General features: G+C 44.4%; 1 protein-coding gene across 7 annotated transcripts in view; it reads right to left on the minus strand.

Moving 5' to 3' along the window:
• DOCK3 (dedicator of cytokinesis 3) overlaps positions 1 to 22903 on the minus strand; it is a 477519-nt gene that overhangs the window by 44166 nt on the left and 410450 nt on the right. For all 7 annotated transcript variants that reach the window (XM_038770866.1, XM_038770865.1, XM_038770864.1 and 4 more), the window contains 5 exons: positions 14750 to 14810; positions 14083 to 14176; positions 11037 to 11185; positions 6211 to 6297; positions 2510 to 2614 (listed from right to left, as the gene is read on the minus strand). In XM_038770866.1, coding sequence (XP_038626794.1) covers positions 2510 to 2614; positions 6211 to 6297; positions 11037 to 11185; positions 14083 to 14176; positions 14750 to 14810 — 496 coding nt within the window. The remainder of the gene's footprint in view (positions 1 to 2509; positions 2615 to 6210; positions 6298 to 11036; positions 11186 to 14082; positions 14177 to 14749; positions 14811 to 22903) is intronic.

Below are 22903 nucleotides of genomic sequence, written 5' to 3' on the forward strand. Positions count from 1 at the left end.
TAGAACCCAGGTCCTCTGACTCCCAGGCCCAGGCTCTTTCCACTAAGCCACACTTTTTCCCTTCCTTCTACTTCTTCCAAAAATACCCACGCACTCAACCTGCTTTCAGTCGGGGTAGTCTACATGGAGGTTAGGAGACTAGTATTCACTAGATCAACATGGGAATTCCAAGGAACATGATTCCACCCCCCCCCCCTTTTTCCGGTAACCTCCAACTTCCACTGTTATTATCTGATCTATTCAGAGGCAACAGCTAATTGGCTGTTTCTAAAATTTCTATGTCATTAAAGAGAGAGGAGACCGAGTTCTCTTGAAGTGGTTACTCTATTAATTCCACTTGGCTATTAGAAATACTACCATGGAACATAATTAGAGAATCCCTGGAGATTATAATTAGGTACAGTGTGCTTGTTGTCAATGTCAGTAGTATCAATACCTACACTAACTTTCTACCATTTAATCTAGACTGATTACAAGAAAACAAGCTCGCAAACATTTACCAGCTGAGATGTGGCTATGAATATGTTGCTAACAGCAAGCCGACTTTATTTAAGGAGCTTCAGATCTCCGGAGATCTTCTTCTGCTGTAACTGACTTTATTGCTCATTTTCCAAAACTAGTTTCCAAATCAAATCCAAGGTAATGGTTTAAGGTGCATCCTGATAAATCGTATGTGAAGGTGTTGCTTATTACTATAAAGAGTAGTATAACCTAATGATGAGAATCCTGGATTGGAGACTGGGGGCGAGTTTGTATGATGGGCCATTTGTGGGGTTGGGGGGTATGGAGACAGAAGGGAGGCCAAGTGCTTTTGAGATGGCATTTATACTGGTTCTGCAGTTCAGCAGGATGATTCCCTACTATGCAGCTGTCTGTGCCAAGTGAAGAAAACAAGAAAGCCTCTTGTGACAAAACTAATCGTGAAAAAGCAACACTGGAAAAGCCTCTTTTCCCAAGTGCTATGCTGAATTAAGAAGAAATGCTGTCACATGGCTGTTGTCAGAACTAGGCCAAGTCTTAGTCTCTTTCTGTAAACAGCACTCTACTGACCAGAAAGCTCTAATAATCAGCAATTCTGTAATTTGTCCCAATATGAGAGCAATCTTGGATGATTAATCCCTTGTGGGGCAAGCCCCTGCCCAACAGGAGGAGTGTACAATACTCAGGAAACGTCTGAATCCTTTCCCAGTGATACAGACAGGGCCTGATTTTAAAAAAAGTCAATCTTTTTGAATGCTAGGGATGGTCCATTTGCTGATGGGGCTTCACTTGTCTTTAAGACATTTGTTCCGCCCTCCTTGTATAGACCTCATTTCAGGACAAATTCCCAAACTTCTGTTATCCTACTGCCCATCCCCCTGCCTTTCTCATCTCACATCCCAAACGGTGAAGTGATGGTTTTATGAGCATCACCTCTATCCTGGTGCATTCCAGAACCTTGCTGTTGGTGAGCCTGCCTTTCCATTTTATATTCACTACAACTCATAGGTGTTGAGTGTAGTTTAGGTGATGCCAATGAAACTGGACAAGTTGGATGTGCCTTCTGTGGAACATGCAGGTGTCACAGCCATATAGAAATTTGGACATTACTTTGGTTTTGGTTTGAAGTTTGAAGCTATTGCCAAACTTTGCCAACTCCCCAAAGGATACATTAGCTCCTAGACTTCAGGGACTGTGTCTCCTATCTTCTGTTATGTCCTGGGCATCACCCTAAGATACTAATTCAAGATGATCCCAGACAACGTGCTTTGGAGGTTCAAAAGACTGTGAGCCCCATATGGGACGGTGACTGTGTCTATTCAGATTATCCTGTATTTACCCCAGGGTTTAGTACAGCCTGGCACATAATATTTGTGGTATTTGTTAAGTGCTTACCATGTGCCAGGCACTGTACTAAGCATTGGGGTGGACACAAGCAAATTGGGCTGGACCCAGTCCATATCCCACATGGGGCTCACAATCCTAATTCTCATTTTACAGATGAAGTCACTGAGGCTCAGAGAAGTGAAGTGACTTGCCCAAGGCCACAGAGCAGACAAGTGGTAGAGGAGGGATTAGAACTCATGACCTTCTGATTCCCAGGCCCGTGCTCTATCCACTAGGCCAACACATAACCAGCACTTAACAAATACCACAACTGTTATTATTAAAGTTTTACAAAAAACTCTTCAGAATATATTTTTGTGATGAGAGCACAAACATAAAACTCCCTAAGAATTTCAAATATTTTGGGCCAGCTGCATTTAGACTTACCTGGCAGTTATAGAACAGCACAACATACTAAAGAAACAAAGTTTGAGGACAGCAGTTAGCTTGGTAGAAGTGAACTAACGCCCCTAGGGATTTCTGAATTGAATTAAACAATCACGTTCCTTTCAAATCAAAACATTATTTAGAACATTTAATCCAAAAGACACCAAACCAAAAAGATAGGACAGGACAAAATGTAGCTTCCCATGAATTCAGAGAGAAGCTTTGTGAGTTTTACTGTTACTCTAAACTGGCTCACCCGGAGGAAGAAAGGGAATTTCCTTCCGTAGAAACCAATTCTGAAAAACTCAGGTTCCAGGCGTTGCTGTTCCACAATGTTGTCATAGTAGGTGGCTTCCATTTTCTGTGAATAAAAAAGTGAACAACCTTCAGATTTGCTTTGAGAACACTAGTTTCCGGGTGATGGAATATGATAAATTTGAGTTTTTTATGGCACTGACTCTTCCAGAATCCAATAAGCAGAAATTTAGCCCTGTAGCAGGTTTATCTACACTAACTCAAACATTCATATTTTTCAAAATAAGTACTCAATAAATACCATTGATAGATTGATTCATGGGAAGAAAAAAAGAGCTATGGAGAAAGAAGAACACTTCCCTACTCCAGGTATGGTGTTGAAAGTTGGAAGCTTTTATTTTTTTATGGTACTTGTTAAGCATTTACTATGTGTCAGGCACCAAACTAAGCATCAGGGTAGATACAAGATAATCAGGTTAGACACAATCCTTGTCCCACATGGGGTTCATAGTCTCAATTCTCATTTTACAGATGAGGTAACTGAAGCACAATGAAGTGAAGTGACTTGCCCAAGGTCACACAGCAGACAAGTGGTGGAGCTGCGATTAGAACTCAGGTCCTTCTGACTCCGAGGCCTGGGCTTTTTGCACTAGGCCACACTTCTTCTCTATGTCACTAGTATTTGGAGATATATTCTTTAAAGTCAGTGCAGTATTAACAAAGGTATCGGGGGAGGCTGCCCCATTTCCTATCCTAGTCTGGAGGATAGGAATACCTAAATGAAGTTTTTGTTTAAGACCATCTCTTTTAGAAAGAAATTCTACTGGGGAAGTCTTAAGGAGGCAGCCTGGCTCAAGAAAGAGCACAGGACTAGGACCCAGGAGACTTGGACACTCATCCTGGCTCCACCAGTTGCTTGCTGTGTGACCCTAGCAAGTCACTTCACTTCTCTGTTCCTCAGTTTCCTCATTTGTAAAATGAGGATAAAATACTTGTCCTCCCTCCCTATTAGGCTTATGTGGAAAAGAGATTGGGTCTTGTGTCTTGTATCTACCCCAGCGCTTGGTATTGCTTGCTTGGCACATAATATTTACAAAATACCCAAATTATTGGTAATATTAAGGTTTTTGTCTGAAGTACTTCACCATCATGTGTTCCCCCGGCCAACTAATTCAGGATCCCCCTCCCACACACCTACAGAAATGCCCAGGTGGAATGAAGAACAATATCAGCCATAGCAGGTAAACAGCCACAAAAAAAGCCTAGCTCCTGAATGCTAGGCTTTTTGAAACCTGGAGTTCCAAGCACAGCACTTTCCTATCATTTACTCCTGTGCTGTTGCTGTTTCTTCCTGCCCTCCACCACCCCAAATTCCCATTATCTGAGCCATTTTCTGCCATAATGGCTATATCCCCTAATGTGTTTTGAAGTACCCCCAGGGCTTTGTGTCTCCAATTTTGACCACCTTTGATTCTGGAGACCACTCTGATTTATTCATCAGGTTCAATTGGCAGGGCCCAATATAATAAACACGGACTCAACTTTGAAACTAAATCCCGAAGTCAAAATATCTAAAAGGAAAAGTCAGGGCAGATACCACTTATGAGGCAAAAATGGGGATTTTTTTCTTTTCGTCCTTGAGATACTTCTTGTGGCTGCTGTAGGCAGTGGTGAAAGGGACAGTTGTGCTGATGTAGCATACAAGGCAGTGGCAAATCCTGGTCCAAAACTTTGTTAATGATAATAATAAAAATAATAAAAATAATGATGATGATGATGGTATTTGTTAAGCGCTTACTATGTGCCAAGCACTTTCTAAGCACTGGGGTAATAATAATAATAATAATAATAATGACATTTATTAAGCGCTTACTACGTGCAAAGCACTGTTCTAAGTGCTGAGGAGGTTACAAGGTGATCTACAAGGTAATCAGGTTGTCCCACATGGGGCTCATAGTCTTAATCCCCAACTTACAGATGAGGTAACTGAGGCACAGAGAAGTTAAGTGACTTGCCCAAAGTTACACAGCTCACAAGTGGCGGAGTCTAGATTAGAACCCATGACCTCTGACTCCCAAGCCGGTGCTCTTTCCACTAAACTATGCCCAGGGCCATCTCCTCCTCTTCCACAGCCTGCAGATCAACCCACCACACCCCAGGCAGTAGCGGGATCCAGCAGAGGCGGCCCCTCTGGCCTACAGCAGCAAGGCAGGAAAGATGAGCCAGGTAGATCCCTCCAGCCTGGACCACCACTTGCTGAATATAGTGAAAACACATTCTGATCCACCTCAGTGCAAGAGCTAACCACCAAACCTGGGAATTTAACCAGATTTAGTCCAAGTGATCCAGGAACTGGTGACTGTGAGCCTGCTGTGGGCAGGGAATGTGTCTATTGCTATACTATACTCTCCCAAGCGCTCAGTACAGTGCTTTGCCTACAGTAAGTGCTCAATAAATATGACTGAATGAATCGGTGAATAGTGCAGGCGTTTACAATTGATATTAGAGAAGCAGCGTGGCTCAGTGGATAGAGCACGGGCTTGGGAGCCAGAGGTTATGGGTTCTAATCTCGGCTCTGCCACCTATGAGCTGTATGACTTTGGGCAAGTCACTTAACTTCTCTGGGACTCAGTTCCCTCATCTGTAAAATGGGGATTAAGACTGTGAGCCCCTCGTGGGACAACCTGATCACCTTGTATTCCCCCCAGCGCTTAGAACAGTACTTCGCACATAGTAAGCACTTAACAAATGCCATTATTATTATTATTATTATTATATTTACCTTTTTCATCCTATCTTGCTGAGTTCAGTTGCAAAAACTGTACAGTTTCAGATAGAGCAATCCCCACCCGAACACCTCTCTTTGGCAAATAGCAATGCCTGCAGAATGCCCTTGCTACTTCAATGCCGTGTCATTGAAGAAAAAGTACAGGTATGGAATTTTAGAATTTTTGGGGGTTGGTGGGACATTTCTAGAAAGCTCAGAGAAACCACCATTGGAGGTAGTATGCTCTTAAGGAAGGTGATAGGGGGTGTGAAGTGCACAGTGCAGCAGGGTTGCAAGGCACCTTTCATTTGAACAGAACCCCCTTAAACACCTTTGAGCTGTTTTACCATGACCATCCAACCTGGCAATAATGGTATAAGAAAAAGCAGGCAGGGAGGCGGGTGGGAAGAACACAGAACAGGGGAAAGATTTTGTTTCATGAAACTTTTTGGGTGTAAGAATATTTGGGGCAATATCTACATAAACACCATTAGAAGAAAAAAACCTACCCAGACTGTGGACCCTAGGATGGATGGTATGTTAAAGTTCCTCACTTAGACTTTCGGACACCAATTCAATAAACTACTGGAACTATCCACCTCGGAACAGCTGCTTAGAAAGCAATGCTCTGGTGACTTTCGGGTGTCTATAGAGGAGTCATGCTCATTTCCAGAGGGATGCTGTACAGTTTGGGTTTCTCTGCTGTGTACGTTGTACTTGTCTTTTTATTTCCCAGGGGAACAATAACCAAAACTGTTAGTCCTTTGAGCACGGAATTTTCTTTGTGTCCATTTCCATATAAGAGTCACTTTGCCAAATCGAGCTAGAAGAAGGTCTCAATACACCACCATAATGCCGCCTTTGACAGAAGTAATTGTCAAATTCTCTATATCGTGGGCTGGGTTCGGGGGAAAGGTGGGGAGGGTTTCACTTACCCGAATCCAGCTAAGACTCTGATAGTCATAGAAACTTTCGTACTGAAAGGCGAGTTCTCTGCACAGTGGTACCCCAAATTCCCAGCTCTGCAAAAGAAACATGGAAGATGGACTCAGCACCACAGGGATTCTTAGAAAGACTCAAAGCCCACTCAAAATCGACTAGGGAGATATGACAGACCCACTTCCAAATCACAATTCTTGGTTTCAAAGTATCTGTTGAAAGCTCAAGGAACAAAAACAATTTTAAAACTCTCCCAGCATCTCTCTCGAGCCTGACAATCAGTTAAGCTGGGAAACAATCTACCTCCAGCTACAAATCTGGAATAGTATTAGGAAGAGGCTAACAGGTTCTTCTGGGAAGTTCCAGTTACTTTCTTGTGACTTATGCCTAATAACTCCTTGGGAACAACAGTTTCTTCAGAGAAAGATCTAGGCTCAAAATGGGATCTTCCAACAATCCCCGCCTAGCTATTGTGGTGGAGTCTGCGACTGCTATAAAGAGAAAGTAAGCACACTGAGTTTGGCTCCGAGTTGTTATGGTAACTAGACTATTAAAAGTAATGTTCTTTGGCTCAGATTTACTTGCTGCAACAGTCTTTAAAACGTGGTGCTAAGCCTTTTCTTCTTAAAAATACCATATTATGGCAGACTGACTGTTGAGTGGTTATTAGAAACTCCCGGGTCTGCAATCAACCTGTACAGCCAGGGGAGGGGAGCTTCCGGATGGCTGGGGAGAGAGCCGGTTGTGGGAAGCCTCAGGGAGGCCGGCAGGGTTTTGAGGAAGAACGACGGGGAGATCTGTTCTCTCCCTGGTCTCTCCACTCCCTCAAGTTTCCCAGTGCTTCTGTTGCTGCTGCCTCCCCCGCCATGGTGAGTGTGACGGTTCCTGTTGCCATCTCCTCCTTCCCGCCTCCACTGTCATGGCTCTCCTCCTTACCTCTCCAACGTAATATGCTGAGATGGGGCCTTTTATTTAGCATCGTTCAGCGTGCTCCTTTTTATAGACTTGTTAACACAAGGTTACCCCGCTAAGTTTGCCTGAAATTTGCCCCATGTTTCCTGTTTCCAACCTATTTGAAGTAACATTAGCGAGAAGAACAACAGTGGGTGCTGCATTTGAGGTCCGGTTTCACCCCTTCCCCCCTACCCTCCAATAAAATGGTACTTCTCTTTAAAGAAATTCTGGCTGTGGTGAGTGAAATCTTGGACCAAATAAAAAATGCTACTGGTTGAGTTGACAAACAAATTACTGACTCACCCTCAAAATGAATTTAGCACATGGCTGTACCCTCCACTCCCTAGCCAGCACTACAGCTCTGTTTCTCTGATTTTACATCCCAATGTAAGTAGCAATTTAGGCATTCCCCTCCTACAACACAGAAGCTGCATTCCTGCCGATGCCGGTAATGTACTCTCCCAAGTGCTTAGTACGGTGTTCTGCACACGGTAAGCACTCAATAAATACGACTGAATGAATGAATAGTTTTGTGCTAATTCTTCAACTGTAAATAAGGGATCACAGGGGGAAGACGGCTGGTAAACAACTGGATTAGTCTGTGGCTTCTGACACATTCAGGGCAATTCAAGAAGGTTGGGTAAAAATTAAAAAAGGATCCTAAAGTTTGCTTCAAGCAGTCTGTATTCTCGGACACTTTTCTGTGTTATAGATGACCAGCTCTGCAGATGCCCTGGTCAGAAAATCATGAAGGTCTCCTGATTTCCTGCCAAAAGTATCTCTACCGAACATCACATGTGACTACTACTTTTCACGTTTGTGTACGTGTGTGTGTGGAGGAAACGGACATTCAGCTTGAACATTGAACGATCACTAATTAAACACTTAAATTTCCATCTCCAGAATCATTTCCGTATTTGCTTGGTGGGCAGTTAATTTTAAGGGTCAGTTGCCATTGCAGCTATCCTGGATTTATCTTTGGGATAAAAGCAGGCAAAAAAGTTTTAAAGCACTCTGGCAGGAAGAAAAGTCTCTGTAAAACCAGAGATGTGGGGCTGTGATGCTGGACTTGGGGTTATAGTAATAACCCAGATGACTCTAAAAGCCGCTTTCATAGCTACAAGGGAGAAAGAAACTGATTGAAAGTTATTCACTTGATATGGCCTTACACAGCTTCCTCTTCATATTTTCTTTTGCTGGAGTTTGAATCCCATTATAAACATTCTTAATTGTAACGTGGATTCCATTACTCCTACTAGCCTAGCTCTGTCAAATGTCACTCTCAATCATGAACTGAGTGGCTATACTGGAGCAGTAAAGGGAACGACAAGGAAGGAAATGTTCCGGGATATCAATCAAGGCACCTTTATATCCAGAATTCCCCTCTACCCCCAGGCTGTTGCTTCATGTAAGTATTAGTGTGTGAAGAGAAACACCAAAAATAAGTGCAAGATCACTCATTTATGGAGTTATAACTCTACCATGATGTCCAGTGACTCAAAAATGCAAATAACTAGAAAAGAAATGACCTTTATTTTAAATTCCAACTATCAGACTTTGAATGAAAAATGGATGCATACCATTTGCCTTCTACTCTCCTGCCCGTCTCCTAAATTCGGCTACCTCTCAGTTTTCAATCTAGGCTCCCAGTGGTACAATTGTAGGTGGGCCAACTCTCTAGGTGTTGCTATCACTACCTGGTACACAATTCACCTTGCCCTCTCCCCACCCCATTCCTGCCCCAACTCGATTTTTGAAAAAGGACTTATTCCCTGGCCCCTTTCTGTCAATTACTTCTCCCCGAAAGCAGAAGGAGGCGAGTGAGTAAAAAGAAAAACACAAACCAGAAACCTGCTGGCTGCATCAGGGAGTTTCTTGCTGGGAGTGGCAGTGACACCTGTTGAGTTCACAGCAATGAGGTGTGACTCTCCCAATTACGGCTGCTGACACATTCCTTTCTCCCAGGTCTGTCCCCTGCCAAAATCCTCCTCCTTCCCTACTAAGAGAAGCTTTCTCAAGTTATACTAGTGCCGTTTGCCCATCTCGCCAAGTCATCTTCTAGCCTGTTAAAAGGCAAATACGCTGCCTCAACTTTGAGCAACATCCTGGGAATCCCTTCACCAGTCTGCGAGTGCTACCAGTTGAAACGACATTACCCCAACTGGTGTAAAACAAAGTCACTTGCGTTTGTGCTGAAAACCGCTGCACGGGTTTAGGGCACCATCTTGGTAGCCCCAAGCAGTCCAGGGAATTGAATCCCGGCCCGGGGGGAAGTTTTTTTAGAAAAAAGGCACTAGAATCTGGAGAAACCATTGGCCTGAAAAAGAAAGTTGATCCCGGCTGCCCGCTCCTCCCACGCTTGGAATGGCTGGCTGGGATGCTTGAGCAACCCGCTCGTGTCCTAGAGCACGAGCCATCGTTCCCTGTTTGGTTCCACTTGGGATGCCCTTTCCCCTTCTCTCAGGCAATCTCTGGCAGCTTTCTCTCCCACCTGCTACTCTTCCCTAACTGCTGCTCAAGTGGCTTTCATCTCCTACTCAGGCCCCACTGGAGTACCCTCGGCTTGGACTCCAGCAGTCTGTTTCTCTTCAAAAACAGCTTTGCTTTACTGCTCCAGTAGCTCTACAAAATGCCACCAGATGCTCTCAGGAAGAATTAGTTAGACTTATCTAGTCAATTCACAAGTGCAATGTGCTGCTGAATCGATGAGCTATTTTTTTTCCACGGACTGCAATGAATAGATATTATAATATCTATGTAACAAGATGATACAAACACAAAAGCGCTGCCCCTGAAAAGCACTAATTCCACTTCTCCCAGAAGGTACTTAGGTACTTGACACTTTCACAACCCACCAGCATTCTGTACCATTACTGTGCCGGCTGGCCACTCAATCAATCGCTCTCCCAAGCGCTCAGTACAGTGCTTTGCACACAGTAGGTGTCGCTCAATAAATACCATTGACTGACCGATGACCCAGATTGGCCCGGGAGGGAGTGGAGTACCATGAGAAGGGGAGTGAGGTGGGGGAAAAGAATCTCAGACCAGAAAGCTTGCAAATTGCTGATACCACTATCAAAACACAGACACACAAATGGACTAAGATTATAAGGGAAGAGGAAGCTTTATATGTTGTTTCAATCAACTATGTTAACAATCTTAGGATCCTAAATAAATAAAATAATGCCAAACTTCCTTGGGGAGGATGTACATTTGGGGTTAACACAACAGCTAGTTGAGAGGCAGGGAAGGCTCAGTCTTTTCCTGCTGCTACTCCTAAAAGTAATTTATATTGACAACCTACAGTTTCTCCTGCAAGTCAAGAAATCATGCTTAATTTTAAAGACCCCCTACCCCTAAAATAGGGTAAAAGATTTTCTGAATTTATGTATACCTGAGACAGAGACCGTGTCCAACCCAATTATCTTGTGTCTACTCTGGTGCTTAGTTTGGTGCCTGGCACATAGTAAGTGCCTAATGAAGACCATAAAAAAATAAATAAAATGTCCCAGCATTTTTACAAAGGTTAATCAATATTCACGGAGTAGCCTATCACTCCAAATGAGCTCAAATCTCCTTTAGAGCTGCAGAAATATGCTGGCATCTTTTTTTTCCCCCTGTGGCAAACTACTGCTTTTGAATCTTATGCACACACATGCGCTAGCCCACTCATACACCCACACACACTATACTCAGCTGCTGCCTTTCCTGCAGTGCTAAGAAGCTATGTGTCACAGCAGAAGCCTTTTCTACACCCTCTCATTGTGCCACTGAACTAAAATGATGGACCAGGAATAGAGAGGAAAGCCAGAAACTGGGAGGCAGGGGAGCCTAGTGGCTCAGGACTGAATTCCTGCAAATGGCATACCTTTCCTTTGTTAAAATAGTGGACAATCTTGCGGCAGAGGGCCTCTTTCCTCTGCCACTCGGTCTGGGATGGGTAGTGGAGGAACTCCCGTAGTGGCCGGTTCTCCCACTGGAGCAGTTCACAGTACAAGAGCAAGGTGAATGCAGCCTCTGTGGAAAAAGGATGCAGGAACCCCGGACAAGTTACCTCAAAGTAGCATAATTAAGAAGTCCGAATAACAGAAAAGTGTGCCAGGCCCATTCACAAACAACCAGAGATAAATCCATAAAAGCAAACAAACTTAAGGGACTCGGGATTAGAAAGCCAAACGGCAATCACTGACAGGTGAGGGGGAGAGCAAGAGATGAAAGAAAATCAGCATGGCCTCATGGAAACAGCCTGGGTGCCAGAGGACCTGGGTTCTAATGTCAGCTCCAACACTTGCCTTCTGTGTGACCTTGGGCAGGTCACTTCACTTCTCTGGGTCTCCTCATCTGCAAAATGGAAATTTAAAACCTGTTCTCCCTACCCGCATGGACTGTGAGCCACATGTGGGACAGGGATTGTGTCCAACCTGATTACATTTTGATGTAGTCAATAGAGCATTGGCCTGGGAGTCAGGAGGACAGGGGTTCTAATCCTGGCTCTGGCACTTGTCTGCTGTGTGACCTAGAGCAAGTCACTTAACTTCTCTTGCACCTCAGTTACCTCATCTGTAAATGGGAACTGAGACTGTGAGCCCCACGTGGGACAGGGACTGTGTCCAACCTGATTTGTTTGTATCCACCCCTGCGCTTAAAACAGTGGCTGGCACATAGTAAGAGCTTAATAAATACCACAATTATTAATTATTATTATCATCATTATTACCCCAGGGCTTGGCAAATAGTAAGTGTGTAAGAAAAACCACAATCATTATTTTTATTATGAAAGGGGAGTAGTAAGAAGAGAGAGTGGGGGGTGGGGAAGAAGAGTAGGAGAGACAAGGGGATGTGGGGAGGGAAGCCTTGTGGTTAAGAGGTGAATGACAGCTGCCCACACTGGCAAAAAGTGAAATGTCCTCAGTATACAAATAGAAATGCACTGCCTCTTCATTCTTCCAGCCCATCCCACATCGTCCGTGCAGTTAGCTCTACAGCCCATGAGAATGGAAACTACTGCTATAGTCTAGGCCTGGTCACCTGTCCTTAAGCTTTCTAGTGAATAATGCCCCAAGTAGGCAGCAACCTTCATGTTCTTATTCTCAAAAACCTTTCATTTCTCTTTTCCCCCACACTGATGAACAGAAGTGAACTGCTGCTACTTCCTGTAAACTAGAGGAGTATACATGGAGCGACACCTCTGAAACAGAAAACGTTAATGGACCAGCATAAGGAATAGTTAAGACTGCTTTCCTTAGTCCTTATTTCCTTAAATAACTCATTTCCCCAACTTTCTGCGTTTACTTTCCTTTAATACAGGGATTTCTAGAAATCAACATCCTAATATTAACAACAACAATACCATAATTTATTAAGCACCTATTGTATACCAAGCACTGGGTTAGATACAAGATAATTAGATTAGACATAGCTCCTGTCCCACATAGGGCTCATAGTCTATGAGGGAAGGCAAAACAGTGTCTTATCCCCATTATACAGATGAGCAAACTGAGGCACAGAGAAGTTAAGTGACTTGCCCATGGTCACACACATACTCAGTTTGCACGGAATAAATACCACTGTGTAGTTAATTCTTCATTTTTCATATGATTAGCTTGAAAGAGAGAGGGTCCTACTGACAAAAAGATGACTTCATCTTTACTGGTGACAATGGGACGGATAAAGCCCACACTAGCTGCCTTTTACTTTCAAAAATCCCAACAAAGAAGAAAAGCTGAAAATGGTTCATTTATTCATCTTACTCGCTTTGGGATTAATTTATGGTCAGAGTCTCTCTAACACCAACACTATCAGTGAAATTTACATGACATACCTCTTACTATCTGGAAAACAAGGAGTATTCTCTCCTTTTGCAGTGGTTATCTGCACCAAACACATTTGAGGGAAGGGAGGTTATGTTCCCTTCAGTTTTAAAGTCAACACTAGAACCATGCTGATGACACAGATCATCTGATGGCATTCCTTAACAAAACAAGGCACTGAACACAGAGAAAAATGGAGTGCCTGTGACAAATCATAAGAGCTTGTCATGACGATTCTGAAGGTGACTATTTTTCAGAAGCCTTGGCATATGACTGATCTGCATGCATCTGGGTCCTACTCACCACCCCAGCTCCCCACAAATCACTACTTCCTGGCCATCTTCGTTTAGTAACTGCCCATTTACCATTAACTGTAACAATGCAAATGGCACAGAAAACTAAGCAACTTTGACGAGAAGCCTCCCTTGACTTAAAAGCTGCACTCAGTTCACGGTACAGGGCGAACTAATTGCAGTGAGCTGAAGAGGCATGTTCAGTTTTTTCGTTTGTTTGCTCGAGCCCAAATTGCAAACTTTTAAAAGGGCTTTTAGACATATCCAACAGAAGAATACCTCAGTCCTTGCTGGGCTGAGAGAGTGGTTATGGGGGAGCCAGAGAGGGTGGTGGGAAAGGCTCTTCACTGGGTGCTAATCAGCTGAGCTGAAGAGAAGGCCCTAACATCACCATATGCTGCATGACATAATGACGTCACGTGTCATGTGGGGACCTGGCAAGATTCATCATGCCTGAGCCTGCGGTCTGGAGTGGGATGCCGAGACGGTAGTGCCTTCAGAGTGGGCCCCAGCAAGGAGGAGGAGTTCTGTCCACCATGTGCCACTCTGCTCACCTCCAGGTTTGGATTCAGATTCATCCACACTTGCAGTTAGGGCATCAGAGACAACACAGACATACAAGCTTGGTGGCAGAGAGTCACACCATGAATCTTGTGTGCCTCTGAGCCACAAATATGAAAAGGAGGACAAAAGCATTATTTTTGCCTCTACTGCCTGCCCTCCTATTTTGCTACATTTTCAATCTGTTAAACTGCTTTCTTGGGGGCGGGCAGTAGTCAAGAACTCTCTTCAAGCCTCCACTGGAACTCACCTGTGTAGTTCTCAGCCTGTAAGTGCATGTCACACAGCTTGTGGATATACCGGATGTACATCTCCTCCTTGTTAATTTCAGATTTATAAAAGTTCTGTAAGAGGGAGGAGAAAATGCATATTAAGAAAGGCAGTCGAGTGCTGAGACAAACTGCCAGTGTTAGAGCCAACTCCCGGGCTCTGAGCTGACAGCAGAAGCTGTGCATATTGTGGAGGAGGTGCAGTCACACTGAGAGGGTGGGTGTGAATTTGAGACTGTGCATGTATGAGATCCAGTTCTGGAGAGTGAATGCCCAGAAATATGTATCCTCCCAAGTCAGTCCCCCAGAACACCAGCAGCCCCATTACCAATGATTCTAATGGGCCAGGTGGAGGAGCCCTGCGCGTAGAAGGGTGGGGGTGTGTGTGCGGGAGTGGAAGGACTCAATGCAGGGCAAGGAACTTTTGTGGCTGACAGCCATTACCAGTCTATGCTCCCTGCCAGACTACACCTCCCTTTGCCTCGGAAGAGAGTTACTGAATTACTTTCTCCCAGCTGTAAAATCACAGAGGAAAGAAACTTGACATTTTAATGATGGCCATGCCTCTTCTTTTCAAGAGGCCTAAGCGTTATGCATGGAATTGTGATCGGCAGGCCAAGAAAATAAAAATGAAAATGCTCCTCTTACCATCAGATTAACAGTGCAGCCAATCTTCTTGTTTTCAGCTTCATCTCCTTTCATGCATTCTCTGGGAAGGACAATAACGATGAGATCTGTACATTACAAACTGCTGCCTCTGAGTTAGAAGCAGAGCAGGACCATCTCGGGAGCATAATTTTGGAGGCCAAACCACGGTAATAACCACTGACACAGATTGTATGGAGGCAGTACTCCCCTCTAATTACTATATGGAATCCAAGGCCATAGTAAAGAGAATCAATGGATTTAATAAATGCTAATAAAAACTAATTACTAGACAAACAAAAATCCCTCCCTTTTGTCTTAAAAGTCAAGTTACTACTAATACAACTAATAGACCCCCGAAAGCTAAAACACTCCTGTTACCTACAGGAAGAGGTACGGCTTATTGGATCCTACGGTGCAGCCCTGCAGATCACATGAGCATGGAAGAGGGGGAGAAGTGAAGGAGAGAGGAGGATGCGATATCGATTAATCAATCAATTAATGGTATTTACTGAATGCCCAGACCACTGCCCTAAGAGCTCAGAGGAGTACAACTAAGTCAATATGATACCTGCCCTCAAGGATGAGCAGCGAAGACCCTCATCATTTTTTGATAGTAAAGGGGGCTCTAGGTGCCCCAAGTGTCAACGCCCCAGCACTGTCTCACTAAAATAAATTTGCCCTGATTCCATGGAGGAAATGGGAGGATGTACTTATTTTTCCACTTTCTAAACTTGCCACTCAGTTGGATTCTCACAAAATAAGACCTAATACCCAGATCAAGCTCCCTTTAGGCTCTGGACTAATCACTTTTACCAGGGCCCCCAAAGTATGGGAGAGAAGAGAGAGTAGAAGGGAGAGAGGATGGGGGTGGGGAGAGAAAGGCCAGAAAGAGAGAGAAAGGTTGCTGCAGTGGGGACTAGAGGCTGCACTGCGGGGTATAATCCTGAATCCCTGCATCAATCCCACCTAGCTATTGATCCCAAATCAAAGGGAAAAACTATTATTATTATGGCACTTGCTGAGCGCTTACTTTGTGCCATGTACTATTCTAAGCTCTGGGGTAGATACAAGTTAGTCAGGTTGGTTGCCATCCCTGTCCCACAAGGGGCTCACACTCTTAATTCCCATTTTACAGATGAGGGAACTGAGGAACAGAGAAGTGAAGTGACTTGCCCAAGGTCACACAGCAGAGGTGGAGGAGCTGGGATTAGAACCGAAGTCCCTCTGACTCCCAGGCCTGTGCTCTACCCACTAAGCAATGCTGCTTCTACTCATCTAGTACCCATAAGAGTATTTCTGTATACAACATGGAACAGGAGCCTTTCACACCTGCAAGAAAGGGTCACTGTATCATAAACCAAAAGGCAGAATGCTCTACAATTCACCAGCTAGCTTCTGGCTTTATTCCTCCTTAGGGTGCACTGCATGTCCAAAGCCATTTAGCATGAGATTTCTCCCCACCTGCCTACAACTCATCACCACCCCCAATAAAATAAGCTATAAGTAGAGAGTCCTTTAAGCTCAGTCAAGATGCATCCTCATTTCAGCCTGAGCCTTCTCATGAGCAGTTTCTAAGGCAACCCCATCAGCTCTAGGCTGCACAATACTGGTACTATGCTGCAGTCACTTTGGCTGTAAATGGGTCTTGCATGTAAAAAAAAACACATACACACACCCCACAACAAAGCCCTTCATGTCCAGGTTGCAAAGTGCTGCACCCCTGCCTGCCTATTTGCACTCCATGCCCGAAAGGTAACATGACTGGGAAAGATGAGAGAGTGGGAATGGCAGTACACTATCCCTAGGGGCAATTCCTCCAGGGAAGTTCTCAGTCCTAAGGTGTCAGATGTCAAGTTCATCGTCATTCCCAGCAGGAGACTCCATCATAATCATCATCACCTAAATTCACGGGACTAATGGAAAGAGAAATCCACCAACACATGAAATACTTTGAAATCACGCTTCTCTGGAGAAAAATGCTACTGTTCTTAAGGTCACGTGGGTAGACAAGATGGGCAAGGAAGTGTAGCATAAATCAGTCTAAGGGTCAAAGGTTGGTGAAACACCAGAAAGAGTTATAAGCATAAGAGAAAACAGCAGTTCCGTGAACTGAAAACACAGAGCATGCATCACCAAGGTTAGAAACGACGAAAAGTTGTGAGTGTGTCTTGGTTGGCATGGGGAAACGCAGAGATTCTCTAGAACAGAGGAAAAGAGTAGATAAATTTATGAAAATAAACCCTTTTTTATGTGCTAGACCCTCCCTTTCCAGGAATATAGCAATAATTAGCTATTTATGTAAAATATTTATTCAACATCTCAAGAAACCAGAAAATGATTTCTGTTTAATGCCTATCATATATGCCAGACCGAAGCATCAGAGACTTTTATTTCTGATAAGTAATAATTTCTCCAAGGAAGATGTAAACATCCTTTAGGGGTAGAAGAACAGGACCATGACTGACTTTTCCAATGGCTTCTTTCCCAGTTTTCAAACATGCTCATGCATCCCATATCCTAAAAAAACCTCTCCCTTGACCCCACGGTTCCCTCCAGTTATCACCCCATCTCCCTCCTACCATTCCTCTCCAAACTCTTCAAGCAAGTTGTCTACGCCCACTGCCTTCACTTCCTCTCCTCCCCTGGACCCACTCCAATCTGGCTTCCATCCCCTTCATTCTGAGGAAATGGCCCTCTCTAAGGTCACCAATAACCTCCTTCTTGCCAAATTCAAAGGCCTCTGCCCCATCATAATCTTCCTTGACTTTCCCAGCTGCCTTTGACACTGCAGACAACCCTCTTCTGGAAACATTATCAATCACTCTTACTGAGCACTTACTCTGTGCAGAGCACTATGCTAAGCGCTTGGTACAGAGTTGGTAGAAATGTTCCCTGACCACAATGAGTTTACGGTCTAGAGGGGAAGATGGACATTAAAATAAATGATAGATATGTACATAAGTGCTGTGGGGCTGAGGGCGGGGTGATTCACGTGCAGAGGGGATGTTGGGGAGGGAGGGAATAGGGGAAGTGAGGACTTAGTCTGGGAAGTCCTCTTGGAGGAGCATATTTGAGAAGCAGTGGGGCCTAGTGGAGAGAGCATGGGCCTGAAAATCAGTGAGACCTGGGTTCTAATCCCAGCTCTGCCACTTGTCTGCTGTGTGACTTTGGGCAAGTCGCTACACTTCTCTGGGCCACAGTTTCCTCAACTGAAAAATGGAGATACCTGTTCTCCCTCCCACTTAGACAGTGAGAGCCCCATGTGAGACAGGGACTGTGTCCAACCGAATTAACTTGTACCCACCCCGGCGCTTAGAACAGTGTCTGACACATATTAAGCACTTAACAAATACCGCAGCATCATGTAAGATTTCTAGAGCACGGGCCTGGAAATCAGTAAGACCTGGGTTCTTATCCCAGCTCTGCCCCTTGTCTGCTGTGTGACCTTAAGCAAGTCATTTCACTTCTCTGTGCCTCAAATATCTCATGTGTAAAATGGGGATTGAGAATGATAGCCCCACGTGGGACAGGGATTGTGTCCAACCCGATCTGCTTATATCCACCCCAGCGCTTAGTACAGTGCCTGGCACATACTAAGCGCTTTACAAATACCATAATTATTATTATTGTAATTATTATTATTTAAATAAATAAATACCACTGGTTGATTGACCTTCCGGTGGAGTAAAGTCCCAAGTTAATCAGGGAGTGAACTGCAGTCTCGTTCCTTTCGTCTCACCCGGAGCCAAGGCCACCCAGTGGGTTCCCAACGTGGTGAGGTTTTAGCTACAGAATGGGTATGATCCCTTGCTGCCTTGATGGGTATAATGCCCATGATAAAGCTACAGGATCTGAACTGCACGTCAGCTTGTTGTCATTAAACAGGTTTCTACTGGATATTGATTCTCCCTAACACTTAACCTTTCATTAGTATTTCTCTTGATCATATCCCTTTTTTAGTTCTTCAGTGTTACACAAAGAGTGCTTTCTGTACATACTGTCTCCTGGATCTGGGGACTAGGGTCCAGCCATGCCCGGAAGATTAACGTAAGGTATTATTACAGTTGTTTATTCCATTTCCGAGTGAATTAATTATGATGAAGGTGTGGTAGCAGGTGTCGCTACACAGCTGTTAATAAACCAGTAAGACCCACCATGTGGCTATTTTACTAATGCCCAAATGCACACCCAGCACACTTATTCTACTAAGCAATTAGTCACTCCCTAGCCAGCCTCTGTAGGGCAACTGTACAGGAATGGGGCCTCATTTCAGCACTTTTTCACAGCCTGCTGCTAAAGAACCAATAGCCCCAGGAAAACATCGCTGCCCTTCAAACAAGTGAAATACCAGGGTCAGAACAATCTGGCAGGAGCAGCTAAATCACGTTCAAGCCCCAAGCACTCCAGTCGCCAGTTCTACTCTCCAAAGGGACAGGGGAAGTCATCTGTTCCTCTCCCGTTAAACTGATTTACTCTCACTACCTCTCTCCAACACAACCCGAAGATTGAGGGTCAGTTCTTGGTCCCCTTCTGTTCTCTATCTACAATCACTCCCTTGGTGAACTCATTTGCTCCCACAGCTTCAACTATCATCTCTATGCTGATGACACCCAAATCTACATCTCTGCCCCTGCTCTCTCTCCCTCCCTTCAGGCTCAGGTCTCCTCTTGCCTTCAAGACATCTCCATCTGGATATCTGCCTGCCATCTAAAATTCAATATGTCCAAGACTGAACTTCTTATCTTCCCTCCCTAACCCTGCCCTCTCCCTGACTTTCCCATCACTGTAGACGGCACTACCATCCTTCCTGTCTCACAAGCCTGCAACCTTGGTGTCATCCTCGGCTCTGCTCTCTCGTTCACCCCTCACATCCAATCCGTCACCAAAAACTGCCGGTCTCACCTCCGCAACATCACCGAGCTCCGCCCTTTCCTCTCCATCCAAACCATTACCCTACTGGTTCAATTCCTCATCCTATCCCGACTGGATTACTGCATCAGCCTCCTCTCTGATGCTCCCATTCTCCTGTCTCTCCCCACTTCAGTCTATACTTCACGCCGCTGCCCGGATCATCTCTGTGCAGAAACGCTCTGGGCATGTTACTCCCCTCCTCAAAAATCTCCATTGGCTACCAGTCAACCTACGCATCAGGCAAAAACTCCTCACTCTCGGCTTCAAGGCTCTCCATCACCTCGCCCCCTCCTACCTCACCTCCCTTCTTACCTTCTACAGCCCAGCCCACACCCTCTGCTCCTCTGCCACTAACCTCCTCACTGTGCCTTGTTCTCGCCTGTCCCGCCATCGACCCCCGGCCCATGTCATCCCCCTGGCCTGGAATGCCCTCCTCTGCACATCTGCCAAGCTAGCTCTCTTCCTCCCTTCAAAACCCTATTAAGAGCTCACCTCCTCCAGAAGGCCTTCCCAGACTGAGCCCCCTCCTTCCTCTCCCCCTCCCCCAAGCCCTACCTCCTTCCCTTCCCCACAGCACCTGTATATATGTTTGTACAGATTTATTACTCATTTATTTTACTTGTACATATTTACTATTCTATTTATTTTATTTTGTTAATATGTTTTGTTTTGTTGTCTGTCTCCCCCTTCTAGACTGTGAGCCCGTTGTTGGGTAGGGACCTTCTCTATGTGTTGCCAGCTTGTACTTCCCAAGCGCTTAGTACAGTGCTCTGCACACAGTAAGCGCTCAATAAATATGATTGAATGAATGAGTGAATGAATTCCATGGTGTAAGACATCATTCTTTTCTTCACTTGGCCACTCCAGTAACCAGTCACCTCTCTACCTACATGCAGAAATGACTTGAAAACCCAGTCGGCTTCGTATTTCACTCAACGACAATCAGATTTCCACAACCTGGATGGTACATGAAAGGATCTAGGCAATCCCAAGGGGTCCTCCTGACAGGCCTATTAACAGTCAAGGACCACTTGGGTTTGCTCGCTAATGCTTCCAATTATCCCTCCTATATTTACTGCTAATGCTACTTTTAAAATTGATTTTTTTTCTGCATTGCCTCAGGACCTATTTTGTTAAACTTCTCAACAGAGAGAGAGAGAGAGAGAGAGAGAGAGAGAGAGAGAGAGAGAGAGAGGAAGAGAGAAAGAAAGAGAGAGATGCATTTGAACACATTTTGTCTTGCTTATCTAAACCAGGAGAAGTTGCAGAATTTCCTTCTCTGAAGAGCTCAAAGAATAGACTCGATCCAGGGATCGCCTTACCTAACTTTACAAAGCTTTTAATAATTCCAGAGGGCTCCAGAATCGTTTTTTGCTTTTTCTGCTTTGACAACAGAGACCCAGCATAATGACTCCAGATGGGAACCTATTCCCAGTTCTGCTATTTATTGCTTCTCTGTTAAAGGTCTCTTAACTCCTTTGTGTCCTAGATAGTGGGGATACAATCAACTTCCCACCAATTTGCTTCATAAGGTGTTTCTGAAGCATAATGAGTAAAAGCTTAAAGCTCTTTCTATGCCTAAGAAAAATCTGTATTTATATAAGCCCAGAGTATTTTTATTGCCTTGAGCATAAGTTCTATTGGCAGCTTGTAATTAAAGTCTGTTAACTTTTATGTAGGACATAATCATAGCCTCTAAGCATAGACTGTTATGTAATACAGCATATAGGCATTTTCAGTTGTCACATTTTTATCTTTTTGGCAGATCAGGGCGGAAAGAAGCCCTTCATCAGTTCAAACGTATCCTGGCCTGTACATAGCAAGTTGGCCCAAGAAATCCACACCTGCTACAAATAAATATCATTTTGAAAGTAAAGGGACAATGAAGACTACCAGAGTAAGCCCTGCAAATATCTGTAGGGCAAATGACATGATCTAGGCAATGTCCCATATGTGGGATTAAGCACAGCATAAGAGATGGGAACATATGATGTACAGGAAAGCAAAAGAGCACCCTGAAAAAAAATTCCAAGGCTAAGATGCCATGGAAATGGGCAGTGGCTGGAAGACCTGCAACTGTTTTTGAAGGTCTCCATGGCCAAGTCGCATTTTTATTTACAATTTCAGATGCAAAACTATTAACAGACAGACCAGAGTTGTGTCTCAGTAGTTTGTCCCGCTTTTAGTACATTGGAATTTTCTACTTCAGCAACAATGTCAGGCTGTTTAAACTCGCTGGTCTCCTGAGCCCCCGTGTTGAAAAATGCCCCCTTCTGTTTTTGCATACGCTAGGTAGTATAGAGTAGGTAACTACTACTAAGGGTGGATTTTATATCTTTAACATTTCTCTTTTGCAAGCAATGTCATCTTCTTTTCACGGTCCCAAAGGTACCCTTCACTACCACCTGATCCCTGCTGAAACAGTAATTAAAGCATTTGTTGCTCCCTTGTAATTTTGGAATGGTTTCATCAGCCATGTTATTATTAGATAGGCTGAGTTTTTCCAGGATGAAAAAAAAACACAATATCACCACAAAGGACTGAATAAAGACCTCAGTGCAACTGACAAGCATTTTTCTGATCTGCACATGTACGGGCCAAGTGCGGAACAGGTAGCCAAAGGTGATGGGACTGATCCAAATAAAATACTAGTGTAGAATTGATTTAGGACTGAGTTCCCTGGCATCAATGCTTAGCTAGAAGGATTGACCCATTTTTGCCTTACCTCTAAGACAGCTATCACCCTAGGACAAAGGTGGGAACTAGCATTAGGGAAGCTGGAGCAGTTGCCATTCCTGTCCAAACTCCTGGAATGAGCTGTTTCCACCTGCTGCCTCCACTTCTTTGAGAACTTTATTGAGCACTGACTGTGTCCAGACCACTGTACTAAGCGCTTGAGAGAATACAATATAACAGAGTGGGTAGCTACATTCCCTGCCCCTCTAGACTGTAAGCTCACTGTGGGCAGAGAATTTGTCCGTTATACTCTCCCAAGTGCTTAGTACAGTGCTCTGTAAACAGTAAGTGCTCAATAAATATGACTGATTGCCCACAGTGAGTTTACAGTCTAGAGGACTTCCTCTCCTCCAACTCCTTCTTTGACACTCTAAAATCTGGTTTCCATCCCCTCCACTCCACTGACGTTCTTGCCAAATTAAATGGATTCTACTCTGTCCTAATCCTTCTTGACCTCTCAGCAGTTACACCACGGACCTCATTCTTCTCTCCTGGAAACACTACCTA

Source organism: Tachyglossus aculeatus, chromosome X2 (genome assembly GCF_015852505.1).
Source record: "Tachyglossus aculeatus isolate mTacAcu1 chromosome X2, mTacAcu1.pri, whole genome shotgun sequence".
In the NCBI taxonomy this organism is placed as follows: domain Eukaryota; kingdom Metazoa; phylum Chordata; class Mammalia; order Monotremata; family Tachyglossidae; genus Tachyglossus; species Tachyglossus aculeatus.